General features: G+C 43.2%; 1 protein-coding gene and 1 pseudogene across 1 annotated transcript in view; both read right to left on the reverse strand.

Annotated features, from left to right (window-relative positions):
* The window catches only part of LOC126298335 (dynein axonemal heavy chain 5), a gene marked incomplete at its 5' end in the record, with an annotated part of 791,472 nt that overhangs the window by 366,703 nt on the left and 405,015 nt on the right, over positions 1-19,754 (reverse strand). Inside the window, 2 exons of the mRNA XM_049989632.1 lie at positions 2,598-2,770; positions 8,097-8,321. Coding sequence (XP_049845589.1) covers positions 2,598-2,770; positions 8,097-8,321 — 398 coding nt within the window. The remainder of the gene's footprint in view (positions 1-2,597; positions 2,771-8,096; positions 8,322-19,754) is intronic.
* LOC126299850 (5S ribosomal RNA) lies at positions 15,065-15,182 on the reverse strand (annotated as a pseudogene).

A 19,754-nucleotide genomic window follows, 5' to 3' on the forward strand; every position in this document is an offset into this window, starting at 1 on the left:
CTCATCGTATTCAGCACCTTCGTAGTGCGCCATTTCATCTGGAGTTATTGGGGCCACAAAACACTTCGTCCGGACATTCAAGGCTCAAATGAAAAACTCACTGCTGAGTACAGTTCAACTTGCTGATATTTCTTTCTTCTTACAGAAGTTCTGGCCATAAGGACATATCTCCCACAGAGGTGCTGCCCAGACGGAAGAGAAGGATACATCTATCCATCACTGCATCTCATCCATGAGGAAGCATCATCGCCAATGGATTTGGAGGGAAAAAATGGCATTCTAAAGCGGGTGACAATGTCTCCTATTCCTAGATATGACATGGAAGAAGGAAGGAAGGACACCGAAGGCGCTAGAGACGAAAAACGAGCGAGGACTGCTTCAAGGATAGGGAAGGAAATCGGCTGCGCCGTTTTGGAAGAGCCATCCTGGCATTGAATGATTTAGGGATATCAAGAAAAAAAGTAAATCTGGATGGTCGGATGCGGATTTGAACTGTCCTAGGAGTGATATCTTGGGACTGTGGTCTCTCTACTTGGCATTGTGATGTATGTCATACTGACAGCAGAAGGGGATACCCGATGCAAAAGTGTGAATTAACTTCGACCATGGGTTGATTCTTTTTCTCGTTCCAGAATTTGTAGCCCTGTTTCAGTTTCAAGTGGAGACAATGCTTCTCTCCCAGAAGGGGAAGGGGGAGTTGCAAAAGTGCAGCCTACCAGTGCTGACACCCAACCACCATCAGAGCCGATGTACACGGAGTCCACCGGAGACGGCGCGGAGGACAGACGGAGGTGGATCTCGTCCACCAACCACAGCATTAGCATAAGGACAGGCTTCGCCTCTCTTCCCTGCCAAGTAGTCGAGCTTTCTGTGACGGGTGGTGTGTAGGTTCAGCCAACAAGAAAGCAAAGTGAGTACTTTGGTGGCCTTCCACAGAGAACGCTGAGGGCAGCCACACTACTTTGTGCCTCTCTGTCCCATGCACCAAACAGGCCGAGGGATGACATCACTCCATCTCAGAAGCCAATGAGCACCACATCACAGCCATTCATATAGATTCCCAGTAATAATCTGTATGGCTATTTAATTAGTGCCCCAGCGATTTAACAATAGTCTTCAATCGACTGTCTACCTTTGTCACTTAGTTCTTCATCAGGAGTCTTCAGTCCTTGGGTATAGCAGCACAATCGCCCAGTGAGTCGGTAATGGGCTCAACTATGGACAGTATGTACTTCTGAAGAGTGACTTTATTGTGTATTGGACTTAGTCTCAGCCAGAACAGATTGGGCTAGTGTTGTACCTGAACTGGAAATTATGGTTTTGTGTTGTAACAACAGAATGTTCATTAACATTGTACTAGTCATTTAGTACTTGCGTTGCAGAAACCCTACTATTGAACAGTAGTAACTTCGAAGTTATCATTTATGTGTGCTTATGTGTGTCTGATAAATTATACACCGTTTTTGTACTACCAATAACATAGTAACAAGAGGGATTGGGGCTCGTGTCGAGGTATATTGCCAAGAATTTTTCCATCGATTCGTACATGAATGGAACATAACAGGAAAAGGCTGATATTAGTATGAAATGCCCCCCTCTATACATTGTACAACGGCTTTCTGTTTATGCATATAGTTGTAACTGTGTAGGGGAAGTTATAATGGTGTCCCTCACCGGTGAATTTGGAAGGGGAATTTCGGACTCGAATTTGTTCAATAACAGAACATCTCATTGTTGATACAAAACAGGGTCCACCTAACTTACAGTTGAAATAGCAGTTCAGTGAACTATGAAATTGCCGCGCGGGGTAGCCGTGCGGTCCAACGCGCCTTGCCACGGCTCGCGCGGCTGCCCCCGTCGGAGGTTAGAGTCCTTCCTCGGGCATGGGTGCGTGTTGTCCTTAGCGTAAGTTGGTTTACGTTAGATTAAGTAGTGTGTAAGCCGAGGGATAGACGACCACAGCAGTTTCGTCCCATAGGAACTTATCACAAATTAAAAAAGACACGTTACGTAGGTAAGCCTTGGTAAGTCCCATCCTTTGTTTCATCAAACGGTTTAACTCTGGTATGTAAAGCTAAAGAAAAATACAATAATTTGTGGAAGCCTACAAGTTGGGAAATGTTTACATGGCGCTGGACGCTCTCACTCAAGAGGGGGATTCTCTTGGTCGTTTTATTATTAACCATTTCCAGCAAATCTCCTTCACTCCTGTATGTAGACTAGCTTCTATGCCCCAGATGTTTTAAAAGTGATAAAAGATGGGGCTGAAAATGTCGACATTGGTTAGGAGAGTCTTTACAAGTTTTCCGTTCAATTCTCTGGACTACACTGAGCATTAATGGGACCATAATGATGGTCTTACATAAGACACTGCACAGTTGTGGGATGAAGTGTATACAGCATGGATCAACATACCAGTAGTAACACCTAGCAGGCCTTTCGATCTTCCGATAGGCGTCTACATAGCACACTGCTTTCTCTGATTATTCACGGGTGGTCGAAATAATGTTATGGGCTGTGCTGTCTATTCTAGTGCTTTCACTAATATTTTTTGATAGATAATAATGTGTATGAAATGGATAGTCAAATGATTTTACCTGTCAGTTAGCGGTGTGATTACGAGTCTCTCGGTACAACCTAGATACTCATTCTGGTAAGTGAAAGTCACGTCAGTAATTGCAATCCACGTCTTGTCGACATCTTCTTTGAAATAGAATCGGCATTGCTTCAGCCACTCAAAGTCGTTTGCATGTCTGACGTTCAAGCGACACTGTAAAACAAGAACCAGTCGTTATAAAATGACACTTTGAATGGTATTTATTTAGTATGTCTCGTCAATATGCGTACTAGAGTTTATGCATCTTCGAATACAGTACATCAGTGGTGCATGATCAAATAATTTTAGTTCTATTTGGGAATGATAGGATGTACGAATACACGAAATTTGCTTTACGGTTACCCGAACATTATTATTCGAAATCTCAAAATATGTCTCCTGGCTAAAAACAGAATTCACAATGACGCTGTATTATAGCTAGTGCAATGTTTACCTGAAGAGTAAACAAGTAACTTTAATTATACTAAGGTGCGGTATCTGTTCTTCCATACATGTCCAAAAGAACACACACCATGTGGAATCTGCAGCTGTGATACACATTACGTAAATTAGAGTTGAAGGGGGAGAAAGGAAAGTAATGGGAAGGAGCTAGTAATGACAGCTGCATCAGGACTTTATGCTGAATCAACAGCGACAAGGGTAAATGTGTGCCAGTCCAGGATTCGAACCTGGTATCTCCTGCTTACTAGGCAGTTGCAGTAGCCACTATGTCACTCACATACAGTGTTTATCGCACCTCTCGGACAACCGTCATTCCCACTCGACGCCACCTATCTGCAGTCCCCATCCATGTCCTCCATGTGCACTACTCTGAAATTCTTGCAGGAGGTTGAATGTATCTGTGCATCCTCACTGAAGGTGATGGATTTGTTGCCCATCGAGGTGAATCAATTCTACAAAGTTCAAATCCGCGTCCGGCGTTAGCTTTCCCGTGATTTTCCTAAATCGCTTCAGGTAAATGCCGAGATGGTTCCTCTGACAGGGCACGGCCGACTTCCTTCCTCATCCTTCCCTAATCCGATGGGACCGATGACAGCGCTGTTTGGTCCCTTACCCCGAACCAACCAAACATTCATGCAAATGAATGACACCTGGGAAAGCAAAGACACCACGCATTCGTATAATTAATTCGCCTCGAAGTGCAAAGAACCCACCACCTTCAGTGCAGATGCACAAATACGTTCGACCTCCTGCGGGAATTCCAGTGTGGTGGACATGGAGGACATGGACGGGGACCTCGGATAGGTGGAATCAGGTGAGAATGTGGGTCAGCCGAGAGGAGTGTCCATGCAACTGCTATATACACCGTGTCCGGGTGGCGCAGTGCTAAACGCAACTGCCTATTGAGCAGGAGATACCGGGTTCTAATCTTCGTTTGGTACATATTTTCACTCATCGTCACTGATTCCACATAAAGTCCTGGTGCAATTAACATCAACAGTTCCTTCCCTTTTTCCTTTCTCCCCCTCCACCTTGAGTTTATATAATAAATAACTTTAAAATGAATCTCGCTCCTTGTCCTCTTTTATTTCTGAATTCGTTACGCTATAACGATTGTAAGTGCGCTTTAAGAACTGAAGCTAAAATGCCCAAGAAATTGGTTTATGTTAAAACGACAGAAAAAAGAGAAGGAAGAGTAGATTAGTGTTTAACGTACCGCCGATTACGAGGTCATTAGAGACGGAGCATAAGCTCGGATTAGGGAAGGATGGAGGAGGAAAGCGGCCATGCCCTTTAGAAGGAACCGTTCCGGCATTTGCCTTAAGCGATTTAGGGAAATCACGAAAAACGTAAATCAGGATGGCCAGACGAAGGTTTGAACCGTCGTGCTCCCGAAAGCGAGTCCAGTGTGCTAACCACTGCGTTACCCCGCTCGGTAACGACAGAAAAATCTGCGTTAAATTTTGCTAATTGCTTGAAGTTAACTTCATGCGTCTGACTTTTGTCGCGGTTATGCTCTCTAACAGCTTTGTATAACAATGCATATGCAACGACGAGGACAACATGTATTATTATTGAAGAGAGAAACTAAGTGGAGTGCGATCTGAAAGTCACAATACGTGCAAAACACAATATTATGCCCCAGCAGTCGTCTTCGTGAGAACCATGTATACATGGAGTCCCCACCTCCCCCCCCCCCCCTCTCCCGCACGAAAAGCCACGACCACATTTAGTATGTTGTGCTGGAAGGCATACTGATCGGTTTCCAAGACAAACCATATCCAGAAACGCACGACTTGGGCGTTGGGGGAAGTGTCGAAGTCTGAGATGGGTGTATGTTCCACATTATGTCAACAAGCACATCGCGCTGTGTACACTACAAACATGCACCCAACTCCGTACCTCGTGCATCAATGCAGAGCCTACATCGGCGGTGCTGAGCCTCAATCCCATGACCCAATACGTGCGGCTGTCTTTGAAGTATTTCAGTCGCTTCGTGGACTCGAGCAATAAGGTCCTCCCCTGACGTTACAGGTGTGCCCTTTATATTACTCCACGGAAAATAGTATAGAAGTATCAGATCTGGCGACTTTGCTGCCCATGGAACTGATGCACCTCAACCAATCCTTCGGCTGGGATATACGACGTTGAGATGATTGTGCACATCGACTTCAATTTGTCTTGGAGCTCCGTCGTGTTGAAGCCACATGTCCATCCGAAAATGTAATGACAGTACATCCAATACGGTAGGAAAAACATCTCTAATAGAAAGCGGTGAATCAAAACACCTTCAGCGTCCAAATTGCCTGTTATTAGGTTATTTCAGCCACCAGTTTTAGCGCTACAATACGCCATCTTCAGGCCCCCTGACCGAAATATAGGAAAAGTCCCATCTCCGGTCCAGTCAAAATAGAAGCCAGCATTTGGTGACTGGTGCCCGTAGATTTTCGCACAGCGATCCCTTCGGTCGTGATGATGTACGGGAACCAGTCACTGAATGCAGGCCCATATTTTGACTGGACCAGAGGTGGGATTCTCCCACTCTTCGGTCAGGGGCCCTGAAGATAGCTTAATATAGCACTGAAACTGGTTGCTCAAATAAAACAAAAACTGAAAATTTAGACCGCTGAAGGTGTTGTGGTTCGACATTTTGTATGAAACAGTTGAAGTGCAGCAACTTAACAAAGACCTCTAATAAACGTGAGGTAGGTCTCTACTATTAGTCTATTTGGTAGTAAATATGACCCAATGATATGATCACCAATGATCCCTGCACAGGAGTTAATACCTGTGCTGGTGATTTTGAATCAGCTGCGCACACGGATTTTTATCGGCTCAAACATACCTGTTGTGCAAGTTTAATATGACGTCTCTAGTAAACGAGCATTCATCCGTGAATAGTGCCAAGCTCGGGAATAGTGGTTGGAGTACGCATTGTTTTAAATACCGCTGTGCTAATTCAAACTCCATCCGTCGTGGGGAGTCCTTCTCCCATAATGCCTGGACTTCCTGCAGATGGTATGGATGGAGCCGGTGTTCATGGACAACACGTCACACGGCACTTTTACCCGTGGACAGCGCCGGTGCTACCTGCCGAGCGCTGGTGGCTAGGTCCTCTTCGAACATTGTTAGCACGTCCTACTCCAACTGTAATGCACGAGCTGAGCGTGTAAGACCCGCATCACGTTTTGGCACCTATCAGAGAACAAGCAGTAGGCTGGGGATCGTATTCACAAGTACCAAGCGCAAAGTGCTAGTACTTTACTGTACAATGGACTCATCTCAGGCAGAAAATACCTATCAGCAGCAGTCCGTCTTCTCTGAGGAGTCTCCCGATAGCCGCGAACGTGGAATGATGCGGTGTACGTCTGTTTAGAAAACGTTACACATACAATCTTTCAGCAGCTCTCCCATTGCAATCTGCTTCACCGTATGCAAGCACAATGTCGGTCATTCTAGCAGGTGTGTGCTGGTACACGTCGCACTGCTGTCAACAACGTTATTGCACTGGCAGACCACGGTCCACAGTAGGTTGCGCACAAGGGGTGTATGTAGCGCATGCGTAGTAATGTTAGTAGTCTCATGCCTTCCATCCACAATACACGGATGATAAAGGATTGTGCACTTTCGGATATGGGATCCCTCTTGATAACCAATCAGTATACTATCCCGTACAACATACTAAGCTTTGTCGGTGTTTTTTTTGGGATACTCTGCACACAGCGATAGTAAGATTTAAACACTGACATAGAACAAACAATTCAACGAGTAAAAATGTTGAAATACTGCAGCGATCACATCCGAACAAGATATTGCTGCCAAAATTTGCAGAATACGCAGCTGTAACTCCCAGCCATTGATTTATTACGAAATACGCTACGCGCAACTCATAACGTTCTGAAAATTCTCAAAAATATACCTTAATTCTCGTAGATACCAGCTGAAATGTGTGGGGAACGAGTGTATGAACGACGATAATGCTGCCAAAAGTTTTGCAAATGCCATTTATGGGAAGCATAAATGTAATTTGCAACTGACGGTATAGTACGAATTTTGCTCGCCGCTCGCAAACGTTGGAAAACATGCAGTATATCTCGGGACACACACTACTCGACGCAATCAGTCACAGATAATGCGAAAACAGCACAAAGAGTAAAATAGTGGAATTTCGAATTTCGAATCGGACATACCTAACTAGTCTGCCAAAGATGAACACCGTGGCGCCAGGTCATCCAACTTCTGGCAGATGAAATGAATTGTGCTCTCTATGAAGCAGAGCCACTGACATTCGCTTTCTGCTCTGACTTATTTTTCGTTTCTGTGTGATGTGTTGCAGCTATGACTCACAGGACGCCGCTAATCGGCGAAAAAATTAGCCAGATTCTTTTAAAAATACCCCAAGCATATGGTTTCCCACTTCCTTTCGGGAATATCATAAATGTAAGACTCATCCGGCATAAAGCTTTCAGATACGTAATTCTTCCTGCAAAATCAAGCAGACGCTGTCTTCTGATGTGTATGTGGCATTGGTTATTTCACACACCTATCGTTGACAATATCCTAATATCATACAACTAGCTGTCTCAATGTTTTTATTCGTGGTTATAGTGAACTTTGTGACGCCACGTTACTTTATCGATTTTAACGAAACACACAACACGACTACTTCAAAATGCATTGTAATGAAAATAGTTTTACAGATGCTGATACTTGATTTATGGTATTTTGCTTACTGTAACAACGTTACAAAAGCAATATTTTGTTGACTTCAAAGCCAAATTTCTGCTGATTCGAAAACGTTTCTTCTTGCGAACTGGAAAAGTAGCAGACTAGCCAAAGGTATGCTAAGAGCAATGGAAATTTGTCTGAAGAGATATCTTTCGCATATGATCGTTTCGAATTCGTTATCTAGCCTCTAGACAAGTCCATATAGTGTTTACTCTTCTAAGAACTGAACTCCTCCTACCTCTTAGTAAACAACAATAAACAAATAAATAAATAAATAAAATGAGGATAATGTTATGCAGATGTTACTCACCAGAATGTCGAAAATGTCCCGCTGATGCACATGTATAGTGATGAGAGTTTCGAACTTGATCCGCTCTAACTTGGTTAGATCACGGGTCGTCTGGTCGATAAGGGTATTAAGCAATTCTAGAAATTTGTTGTTAGTCTCTGACATAATCTTCTTGTCAGCACGAGCTTGCATGAGGGCCGCCTCACCATCTCTGGTCCAGATCATCTGTATTCCTAAAATTCCGACCTGCAAAGAGCGATATACATTATTTCATATTACCTGCTGCGATGAAGTGAAATAATGCCTGAAAAATGTTCCAACAAACGACTGTTTTAACGGCTGGGAACGAAAACTATCTAATTAGAAGTATCGACGTCAGCCGCCACTGTAGTTTTGTGTAACGTGTTGCAGAAAACTGAAAATCGTAATTGCAACTGTTTGTGTCCCGTACTGTTTGTCAGGCATGTTTACCAACTGATGACCAATTGTAGCACACACATAAACAAATTGCTAGAAACAGCGCGAGTTTTGGAAGAGATACAAAACAGTCATCCTTCATTTGTTGTGTGTTACTCAATACGATATCGCTTCTGGGTCACAAACACAATTAAGTTGCTCTCAGTCACGTTTATTCTCCATGATGTGTTTCGAAGGCTTATATTTCCAGCTTGAGTTGAAAAGTTTCTTCATTTTGACAATACGATTTTTTTCTACAAAATTCTTTCATTTTTGAATGTTTTGCTTTAAACAAAAGCGCTTTCGGATGCCACAGCACTATTCTTTACACACAGGATCCGGAAAAAGACCCTGCCATGTTTCAAAACGTAGCTACAAACAAATACAAAAGATACACAGAAAATAATATTATTTGTGAAAAACAAGTACTATTCGATTTTACTTTAGTTGGTTTTAAAAATTATGCCCAGTAAATGGCTTCCTCCGTTGGTGACACGATGACGAGCCATTTTCCGGAAGTTTTCCATAGTTTTTCGTGTTATGTCCTGTGGAACGGCAGACACTTTCCGGATGATTGCCTCCTTACGTGCTTGCAGGTTTATGGGGCGATGTTTTTACACATGAGCCTTTAAATGCTCTCGAAGAAAAAAATCACAATGTGATAAATCGTGTGATCTTCGGTGCCAGGCGATGTCTCCTCGCGAAGAGGGAAGACGTTCAGGAAACAACTCTCTCAAAAGTTTTAGAGAACACCGAGGCCGGCCGCGGTGGTCTCGCGGTTCTAGGCGCGCAGTCTGGAACCGTGCGACTGCTACGGTCGCAGGTTCAAATCCTGCCTCGGGCATGGATGTGTGTGATGTCCTTAGGTTAGTTAGGTTTAACTAGTTCTAAGTTCTAGGGGACTAATGACCACAGCAATTGAGTCCCATAGTGCTCAGAGCCATTTGAACCATTTTAGAATGCCGAGCGGTGTGAGCTGTGGCTCTCTATTTTTAGAACCAGACTTCTCCCTCTTCATGAAGTCCAAAAAACTGGTTTAACTTAGGTCTTTATCATGCGACAATAGTAATTTTAATTAACCGTTGCTGTTAAAATATATTCTTCAAAAAAGACGGACTCCACACGTATGGTTCAGAACAGCGCACTGTCACATGATGGCTGTGAAGTGGTCGTTGGTGAAGTTCCTGAAGGTTTTCTGCTGCCTAGTAGCGGAAATTTGTCTTATTTACAGTGTCGGACAAGGGGATGTGGTCATCCTCAGAACTAATTAAAACAGCGCCTGAGGAAATGTTCTCAAGAATTTCCTTTACTAGTTTCAAAATCTCTGTTACTTCGCTCTTTGGTAACCATCATTTTGTGGGTGTACATGTGAAGGTCTCCATGCATACCGGTCCTATCAGACAATCCTAGGGCAGCAGCATGTTTAAGTGCTGAACACTTCGGAGATTGCTCGACGGGTGCTCTCGCACTCACCAAATTTTCCGACGTTGGCACAGTGCGAGGTCGGCCAGTATATTTTCTTTTCAGCGGAGAACCCGAAGCTCTGAAGTTTGATACCAAAATGCAAATAGTTTTTCTGTCAGGAACGGAATGCTCGCTGAATATTAATCACAAACCACTACCCCTCAACAACAAACTCACGATGTTCACTTAGCCAAGCCAATGGGCCTGCTGAAAATTGTATGTACACCGCTATCGATCAATACCTCCTCCAGATCAGTAACCCCGCCACAAATCACACAGTGGCCTCTTCAAATACGGGAGATCTTTTTGCCGGACCCTGTACTAACAGTACGAAAAGTCTTTAATAAAATTTTGCTCCGTGCATATTTTCAATAGAAACTGGATGTCAGAGAAAGACAATTAACAAGACTGTAATCACAAAACGGCGCAGCAGTGCTGCCCGGTTAGTGTCATGGGTAAAGTTTTGCGTTGGAAAACTCAAGTTCGAGAGTTCGACTCGGGTGTTCATGCAACTTTTTCTTGTTTTCTACATTTATAGTGCTTGATAAGCTATTTGGCTTCTTATTCGATATAAAGAATTAACAGCAGGTCTTACAAAAATTCAGCAATTATTTAGTAGAAACACCGAAATGAGAGTACAATGAAAGGCATGTTATCACTGATAGTGTACAAGAGTGGTTTGAAAAGTTCTCGGAATCACCATGAAAGGTCAGCGCTAGTGCAACGAGTTGTTTACGTGATATTCATTGGACTGTTGCCTGTAAACACGTGCCACGTCAATGCTATTGGAAGAGAGCTGTGGCGGTGACGTGGCTCTGTTGTTGGTCCCGCCTAATGATTTACGAAGATGGAAAAAATTGAGATTCGAGCAGTGATTAAGTACTTCGTAAAGAGAGGCATGAAAGCAAATGACATTCATGCCGATTTCTAGATACACTGGGGAACTCTGCTCCTTCACATTCAACTGTTGCAAAGTGGACAAATGAATTTAAATTTGGTCGGGAGAGCTTATATGATGATCCGTGCAGTGGTAGACCTAGATGTCTCACTACTCCAGAAATCATTGCAGAAGTGGATAATATGGCCATGGAGGATCACCGATTGCCGGCAGCTGTGGCCGAGCGGGTCTAGGCGCTTCAGTCTGGAATCGCGCGACCGCTATGGTCGCAGGTTGGAACCCTGCATCGGCCATGGATGTGTGTGATGTCCTCAGGTTAGTTAGGTTTAAGTAGTTTTAAGTTCTAGGGGACTGATGACCTCAGATGTTAAGTCGCATAGTTATCAGAGCCATTTGAACCATTTGAATTTGAGGATCGCTGACTGAAAATGTGTGAAATTGCTCACGCTTGCCAGATGTTATCTGAAAGGGTATATAACATTTTAACTGAAGAATTAGAAATGAAAAAATTGTCTGAAATACGGGTGCTGCGACTCTTGACGCTAAATCAAAAACATGTGCTCTGGCCATGGCAAAATTACTCGAACTAAGGTATGAATTGTTGCCACACAACCCTTATTCACCTGGTATGACTCCGTCAGACTTCCATCTCTTCCCAAAACTAAAAATTTTTCTTGGTGGACGAAGATTCACGTCAAACGAAGAATTGATAGCCGGAGTTGAGAACTATTTTGCAACACTGGAGGAAACTCACTTTCGAGATGGGATCAAGGCACTGGAACATCGTTGGACCAAGTTCATTAATGTACAAGGAAAGTACATTCAAAAATAAAAAAATTTCACTGACGTAAGTACTTTTTTCTATTCCGTTCCAGTAACTTTTCAAAGCACCCTCGTATTTAAAATATTACTACTGACAGCTATTAATCAAAGCAGTATACATGTTAAACATGTCCACATGTTTTGTAGTTATTTCTGTCCTATGATATGTAATTTAATTCTGACTGATTATTATTCTTCATGAATATTTCTGGCATGTCTAGGCAATAATTGTTATGTTCCCTGTTACAAACAACTGTAGTTGTACGATGGATATCGTTCAGGGGTCAATAAACAATACGGAATTCTTGGGGAGATCAAAATTAGAAATTTAAAAAAATCACTTATTTCTGGAATCGAACACTTGAACTCGTGTATTCTAACGTAAAGCGCTATCCCCCGCTCTCCTACATTAGCTGGGAGGAGAAGGGATACAGCGTATTAAATGAACGTACTTGTCGGACTTGTGACCCCAGTGTTCCCAGATTTTCTTTCTGTGACACCACTCCAGTGTTCGCAGATTTCCCTTCTTTGATGCCCGTTTTCTACGGAAAATATGTACAGGACGAAATTTTGCTAGAGGCATTTTGTACTGCTGGCGTGCAAGGAATCACCTTGTGACTAATGAGTGCGTAGATATCGGTTCACCTTTATACAACCTATATTTACACATTACCAGCCAAAACGATTGACTTGCAGTTGACGAGAAACCGATAGCAATAGATGGGATCATTATGGATGTATAACATTATATTTAAAAAAGAAGTATCGCTTATAATATCAAGTTACACAGAAAATACAAAATAATATTGACTGGCGAGAATCTCAGAAAAGAAACTAATACTATTAATGGCTGAAGGATAATTAACTTGAAACACTAAAAAAATACAAAATAATAAAAAACGCTGGTCCGGAGAGCTTTTTAAGTGCTTAGCGAACAATGTGCTTGCTACTACAATATATTCCAGACTACGAACATCATCATTTTGGCATACACTGAAGTGACAAAAGTCATGTGATAGCGATATGCACATGTACAAATGGCGGTACTATCGCATAATTAGGTATAAAAGAGCAGTGCATTGGCGGAGCTGTCATTTGTATTCAGGGGATCCACGTGAAAAGGCTTCAGACATGATTATGGCCGCACGAGAACGTGGAATGGTGGTTGGAGCTAGACGCATGGGACATTGCATTTCGCTGATTGTTAGGGAATGCAATATTCCGAGATCTACAGTGTCAAGAGTGTGCCGAGAATACCAAATTTCAGGCATTACCTCTCTCCACAGACAACGCAGTGGCCAAAGACCTTCACTTAACGACCGAGAGCAGCGGCGTAGAATTGTTAGTGCTAACAGAAAAACAACACTGCGTGAAATAACCACAACAATCTATATGTAACGTACGACGAACGTATATGCCAGGACAGTGCAGTGAAATCTGGCGTGGAATTAACGAATGTCGTGTGACTGGGGCCTCCCGTCCGGTACACCTTTCGCCGGGTGCAAGTCTTTCGATCTCACGCAACTTTGGCGACTTGCGCGTTGATGGGGATGAAATGATGATTATTAGGACAACACAACACCTAGTCCCTGAGAGGAGAAAAATCTCCAACCCAGCCGGGAATCGAACCCAGGCCCTTAGGATTGACATTCTGTCGCACTAACCACTCAGCTACCGGGGGCGGACAAATCTGGCGTTAATGGGCTGTGGCAACAGACGACCGACGCGAGTGCCTTTGCTAACAGCACATCACCTGCAGCGCCTCTTCTGGGATCGTGACGTATCGATTGGACCCTAGACGACTGGAAAACCGTGGCCTGGTCAGATGAGTCTCGGTTTCAGTTGGTAAGAACTGATGATAGGATTTGTGTGTGGCGCACCCCCCACAAAGCCATGGACTCAAGGTGTCAACAAGGCACTGTGCAAGCTGGTGGTGACTCCGAATTGGTGTGGGCTGTGTTTACTTGGAATGGACTGGGTCCTCTGATCAAACTGAACCGATCCTTCACTGAAAAAGGTATTGTTCGGCTACTTGGAGACCACTTGCAGCCATTTATAGACTTCATGGTCCCAAACAACAATGGAATTTCATGGATGACAATGCGCCATGCTACCAGGCCACAGTTGGTTTGAAGAACATTGCAGACAATTCTAACGAATGATTTGGCCACATTGATTACCCGATATGAAACCCATCGAACATGTTTGGAAGAGGTCAGTTCGTGTACAAAATCCAGCACTTTCGCAATTGTAGACGCAGCATGGCTCGATATTTCTAAACGGAACGTCTATCGACTTGTTGAAACTATGTCACGTCGAGTTGTTGCACTACACCGTGCAAAAGAAGGTCTGATACTATATTAGGAGGAATCCTATGACTTTTTCAGCTCAGTGTATGTAAAAAGTTTGGCAAATAACAACTAAGCTCGTGCTAGGCGTGCGGAGAACGAGGACGAGGCGCGATTATTAACTGCCCGTATGGTACACTACATATCCGTGGTCTGGCATGCACTGGGTTTTTCATGGTTCCTCGTGGCCCACCATGAGTACCTCGATTAGGAGAAAACCACTGCAGCCAGAGTTGACCGATTTGGGTAACAACTTGTTGTAATAGCGGTCACCGTTGACTGTCGTGGATTGAGACAACGGACAAACGATCCTCAGTATACGACTGACGCCGGTGAGCAGCCACACCACGGAGAACCATTTCCTTGCTGTGGGCACATTGCCACAGACCAGCACGATACAGGGCACAGAGAATATCTCGCGTGCAGGGACATAGATGTTGGAAGCTCAAAGCACGGGCAAAGGTCGTGTGGAATGATGAGTCACAGTACAGAATGGTGCTCGTCGAAGGGAGGGTACTAGTGTGCCATTGAGCATACACAAAGACGAATCCCGCTTGCCACTAGGGTACTGTTCATGAAGTTAGTAAAACAATCTTCGTGTGCAGGAGATTTATGTACGATGCAATGTGGCTGCCAGCAACCTAACGGAGACGTGCCAAAGTTTAGCACTTTTCAGATTTTGTTTATTATAGTGTAAACTGCAAGTTACAAAATTATTTAAACAATGCCATCCTCAAATTGAGGATGTTGTTCTTGGTATATGTTTGAAAGAACGTAAATGTTGAGAAAAATAAACAGTACTCCGTCTTCAGGCCCGTCAAGTGGCCCATCGGGACCATTCGACCGCCGTGTCATCCTCAGCTGAGGATGCAGATAGGAGGGGCGTGTGGTCAGTACATCGCTCTCCCGGTCGTTATGATGGTTTTCTTTGACCGGAGCCGCTATTATTCAATCTAGTAGCTCCTCAGTTGGCATCACGAGGCTGATTGCACTCTGAAAAATGGTAACAGCGCATGGCGTTCCGGACGGTCACCTATCCTAGTGCCGGCCATGCCCGACAGCGCTTAACTTCGGTGATCTGACGGGAACCGGTGTATCCATTGCGGCAAGGCCGTTGCCTGAGAAAATAAACACACTATACTTAATTTTCTAAACACCTGCAAGTGGTACAAATTAGGAAACTGGTTTCCTAATTTGTACCAGTGGGTGCATAAATTGTACCATCCGTATAAATTATGTCCTTGAACTTGGAGAAATATGTGTTAGTCTTACTTGAGGAAGTGTTCCATACTTTAATTCTTGCTTCACTATTTGCATGCAGGACAATACAACTTTTTCACTCCTTTCCCCACCTCTGCTTACTTCACATAAATATTTTTAATTTCACGCGTCTGATCAGCTTTTCTCCATTCGATCTTCCTGACACAACTAGCAGTGTCATTCCTCTGCCTTACCAATCTGTTTCTGTGGTTGTTTCCACTCCGACTCTCCAAAGCACCTCCTTTTCACAGGTGAAGCTGTAGTTCTAGATTTCTTCTCCTTTGTTCGGATTAATTTTTTTTTGTGTAGGCCACTCCTCAGCTCACAGCTCCTTGGCTACGCCTTGAAGCTTTGCTTGGAGTATACATTATTTCCGGTGGATTTGGTGATATTTCTTGGATGGACACCCTTAGCCCAGTTTTTATTTACCACGGATGTGTGGTGTCACCGCCAGACACCACACTTGCTAGGTGGCAGCCTTTAAATCGGCCGCAGTCCGGTAGTATACGTCGGACCCGCGTGTCGCCACTATCAATGATTGCAGACCGAACGCCGCCACACGGCAGGTCTAGAGAGACTTCCTAGCACTCGCCCCAGTTGTACAGCCGACTTTGCTAGCGATGGTTCACTGAGTTCTACGCTCCCATTTGCCGAGACGATAGTTAGCATAGCCTTCAGCTACGTTATTTGCTACGACCTAGCAAGGCGCTAGTATCCGTACTATTGATATTGTGAATCATGTACCCTAAACAGCGACGTTCTCCATTAATGGATTAAAGTTAAGTATTCCACCAGCTACGTCCGTTTTTCTCAATTCTAATTCCCTTGCCATGTTCCAGACCTCACGCCAGCCTGCATGAGCTAAAACGCGTGCATTTTGGCCTCCTTTACGAACACGATTGGCTCTCCTGCCAACCACAACAGTATCCTTCTGAACTGAAATGATGTAGCAATACGTTTTGTTCGGGAATGTGGAAGACAACTGTTTTACGTCCGACAAACATAAACCGAACATCATGTCTTCAGATGTAATAATATGCTCTTGCAATGTGTTTAAAGCTTCGTTAGGAAACATTTCACGGCGGCCAAGGATTTTTACATCCCCGTTAGAATTTCTATATTGTCAGCATACGTCTTGGTTTAGGCCCATTTCATATGCGTGCACTTTCAAATAACCCATGATTCCCAAATAGTTACATTGTTAGAGCTAAACGCTATTAATCTGTGCTCCACTTTCCTTAACGCCAATCTGTTGTCATATTGTGACATCAAATAATTATTTAAATAATAACATAAGGCAAAGAACACATTATAAACTTTAATTCATCCTTTATAAATATTGTGTGGCACTGACAATGCTAAACGCATTTTGCCTTTTTTAAATGAGAAAATTTCTTAAATTGTACTAGAACAATATCAAAAACTTTAGAGTGGTACTACATAGGTAACATCTCTCTTTTCTCACTCCCCCCTCCACTTTCCCCGGTAGACGTGCGGGTTAGCGTGCCTTTTCAACGACTCGGAGGGGCGAACCTGACCTCTATGATTTTTAGGCGGCGGTTTCCCACATATTTCCAGATGAATGAATACCGGGTACCGGGCTGGTGCCCACGTTCCTCCTGAGATTCGTGTTACGCAACATTTAGAACACTTTCTCGCACTTCCACGTAACATTAACTCTACCGTGCAGGGGGGGGGGGGCGGGGGGGGGGGGGGGCGTGACTAAGAGATTGGTGTCCTTAGATGTTTAGTGCCTTCAAACGCTTAATTAACAGCAGCAGCAACCATTTTCTCTTTGTTAATTTCCTACAAACTAACCAAAACGAATATACATTCGTGACTGACTGAAAAATATGGTTATTTCATGTATATTCACTCATATATAAAACATTGTGTTAACACTTATAAAAATAACTCTCTTCGCTACATACATAAAAAGTTAGATGAAAATTACAACTAAATCAACGCTGTCTTTAGACGATCTGTTTCTCAGCACACACAATTCATAGCTGACAATATGGCTCGAAGAAGCACGTAGTTCACACTCACCTCAGAAAATGTCGGATACCACAAGATGTACAAATTTGATAGCAGTGGTGCATTTCTGATTACGCTACAATATAAGCAGCTCGCCCCCAACTCTGATCATTTGCATGCGTCTCTCCGGCAATAGTAGCCCGCATGTGGCCTGTACATTCATCAATACACAGGAGTATCCCGGAGATCCGGAACTGTGTCAGAATGATATTACAAAGGGCCGAGTGGAGACACCTCTGCGTGAAGTCAGAATAGCTGTTGCGAACCTATGAAGCGGTAAAGTAAAATGTAATTACAGTTCAGTCATTTATTCTCGTTGTTTACAAGTCGTCGCTCCTCTGCACCTGCATTCAGCAGTATGCTGGAGTCTAGCTGACGTCTGTCGAGTCAGCTCAGTGATCGTATGCCCCGGCGAGGTTTAGCGACCCTGGTGTTACGGCTGATTTCCGACGCCAGACGCGGCTGTTGCCCAGTGAAGGGCTGGCTGCTGGACTGTCCTTGATCCCATTCAGAATTCTACGATGATCGTGGATTACTCATCTGCGATGTACCTGGTGACGGTGGTCGTGTGGTCGGTTGATCTCCTCCCTACCCCTGGTAGGTTTCAGCACCAGGAGTCGCCTGGGTGTTGAACAGGAACGAGGACAACTATTGCCGTACGAGGTAATATATGGGCGTAAAATGGCGTCATCTTATGATACATTTCAATCTAAACTGGATCGACGGGGCAAACCAGTGAAAAATTTTGCGAGCAAATTGAGGGAAATTTGGCAGAGGGCAAAACGCGCCAACACAAAGCTTTAGAGAATCAAGAACGTATTCAGACAGTCACGAGTGAACTGCTGCAATACAGAAATAGACTTTGGGTATTTCTTGCTAATCTGTATACCGAAAAGGCAAAATGAAAAAGTTTTTAACGAAATGTTATGGACCTTACCAAGATACCGAAATGACTTCACTAGTCAATGCAAAATTACGTAGAACTTCTATTGTCCATGTAAGTAGAGTTAGACTGCTTAAAAGCGAGATTGATGCATTCCCACAGATTCCTTCAGCCATTGCGAAAAAAATGAGAATTGTCAAGGAACAAGGAACATTGGAGAAATGCATCCCATGCACTTAGGTCCGGAAAATATTGTAAATTTAATATAAATGCAGATATGGTATTTGTTAGTGCTTAGGTTAGTCTTCATTTTCTTTACTTGTCATGTACTGTATTTTTATACTTGTAGAAGAGAAGGAAGGTGATCTACAATAATTACTTTTGTCTCAGGAATTAAAACTCTCATACGAGAAATTGAGGACTGAGTTGCAACAATTAACAGAAATAGTACCACAAACGCTAATTCATAAGAAACAAGGTTCGTTAGATGCAGGAGAGAAACTGTTAAAACCTGTGTTTGGAATAGCGGGTAATAAAGAAAATTGAGAAATGGGTACAGATACAAACTCACGAAATATTATTAGTTTTTAGTCGGAGAGATGCTCATGCCATTATGTCTGTAACAGGTTTAAAATACTGTATGAGAGAAGTTGTGATGTTTTTTTCCAAAGAAGGTGATACTAATGAACAACCAGTCATATGAAATGCAATTGTTCTTAGGGAAAATGGAAGCAATAAGTTGTGAGAAAAAAGTTTTAGTTCCTCACGAAAAATTCAAAGAAATTGGAGAACACTGGATCTTCTCCATATCTACGCCCAAAATAGTAATTATCACTTACTATAAAAACGGTAAACTACCTGTGATAATGAAACTAAAATTGCGGGACAGTGTCTTGTTAATTAATGTAACTAAATGTGAAATAGAAGGAAGACACCCTGGATATCCACTCACCATCATGGACACAAAAATAATTCGTTTGAAGAGGGAACAGACTGGTATACAAAGTCTTAGTTTACAATAAGTGACAGTTTCATTAGTTTAGATATGAAGTTAGTTCTCTGGTCCATGATAATGATTTATGGTACAATTCAATAACCAGTTGTTTACCATTGCTTGTGCTGCCAATCTTGCCATCTTATCTGGGATATCTACCACAATTAAATATCGTGAAAAATTGTCTAACATCTTAAGAACATACTTAGAACCCACCTGTGTTCTATGAAAAGGTCCAAAAACATCCAGTCCTAGTAGAGAAAACAGTTTGTCTGCTTCCGGTAGTCTCTGAAACTGAATTTTCCGATGACTTCAATCCTCTCTTTGTGCACACGGGTTGCAGTTTCTTACATATCGTTCTACATCATTGCGCCGCGTTTTCCACCAAAATCTTTCAGCTACACGTCTGTTCGTTATTCTTTTCCGTCCATGACCTGATAAGACATGATCGTGTGCTTGATGCAATACTTCCATTCTCACGATCTATAGTTCTCGAATAGTCGCTTATATCGTCAAG

The sequence above is a fragment of the Schistocerca gregaria genome, chromosome X (genome assembly GCF_023897955.1).
Source record: "Schistocerca gregaria isolate iqSchGreg1 chromosome X, iqSchGreg1.2, whole genome shotgun sequence".
NCBI lineage: Eukaryota > Metazoa > Arthropoda > Insecta > Orthoptera > Acrididae > Schistocerca > Schistocerca gregaria.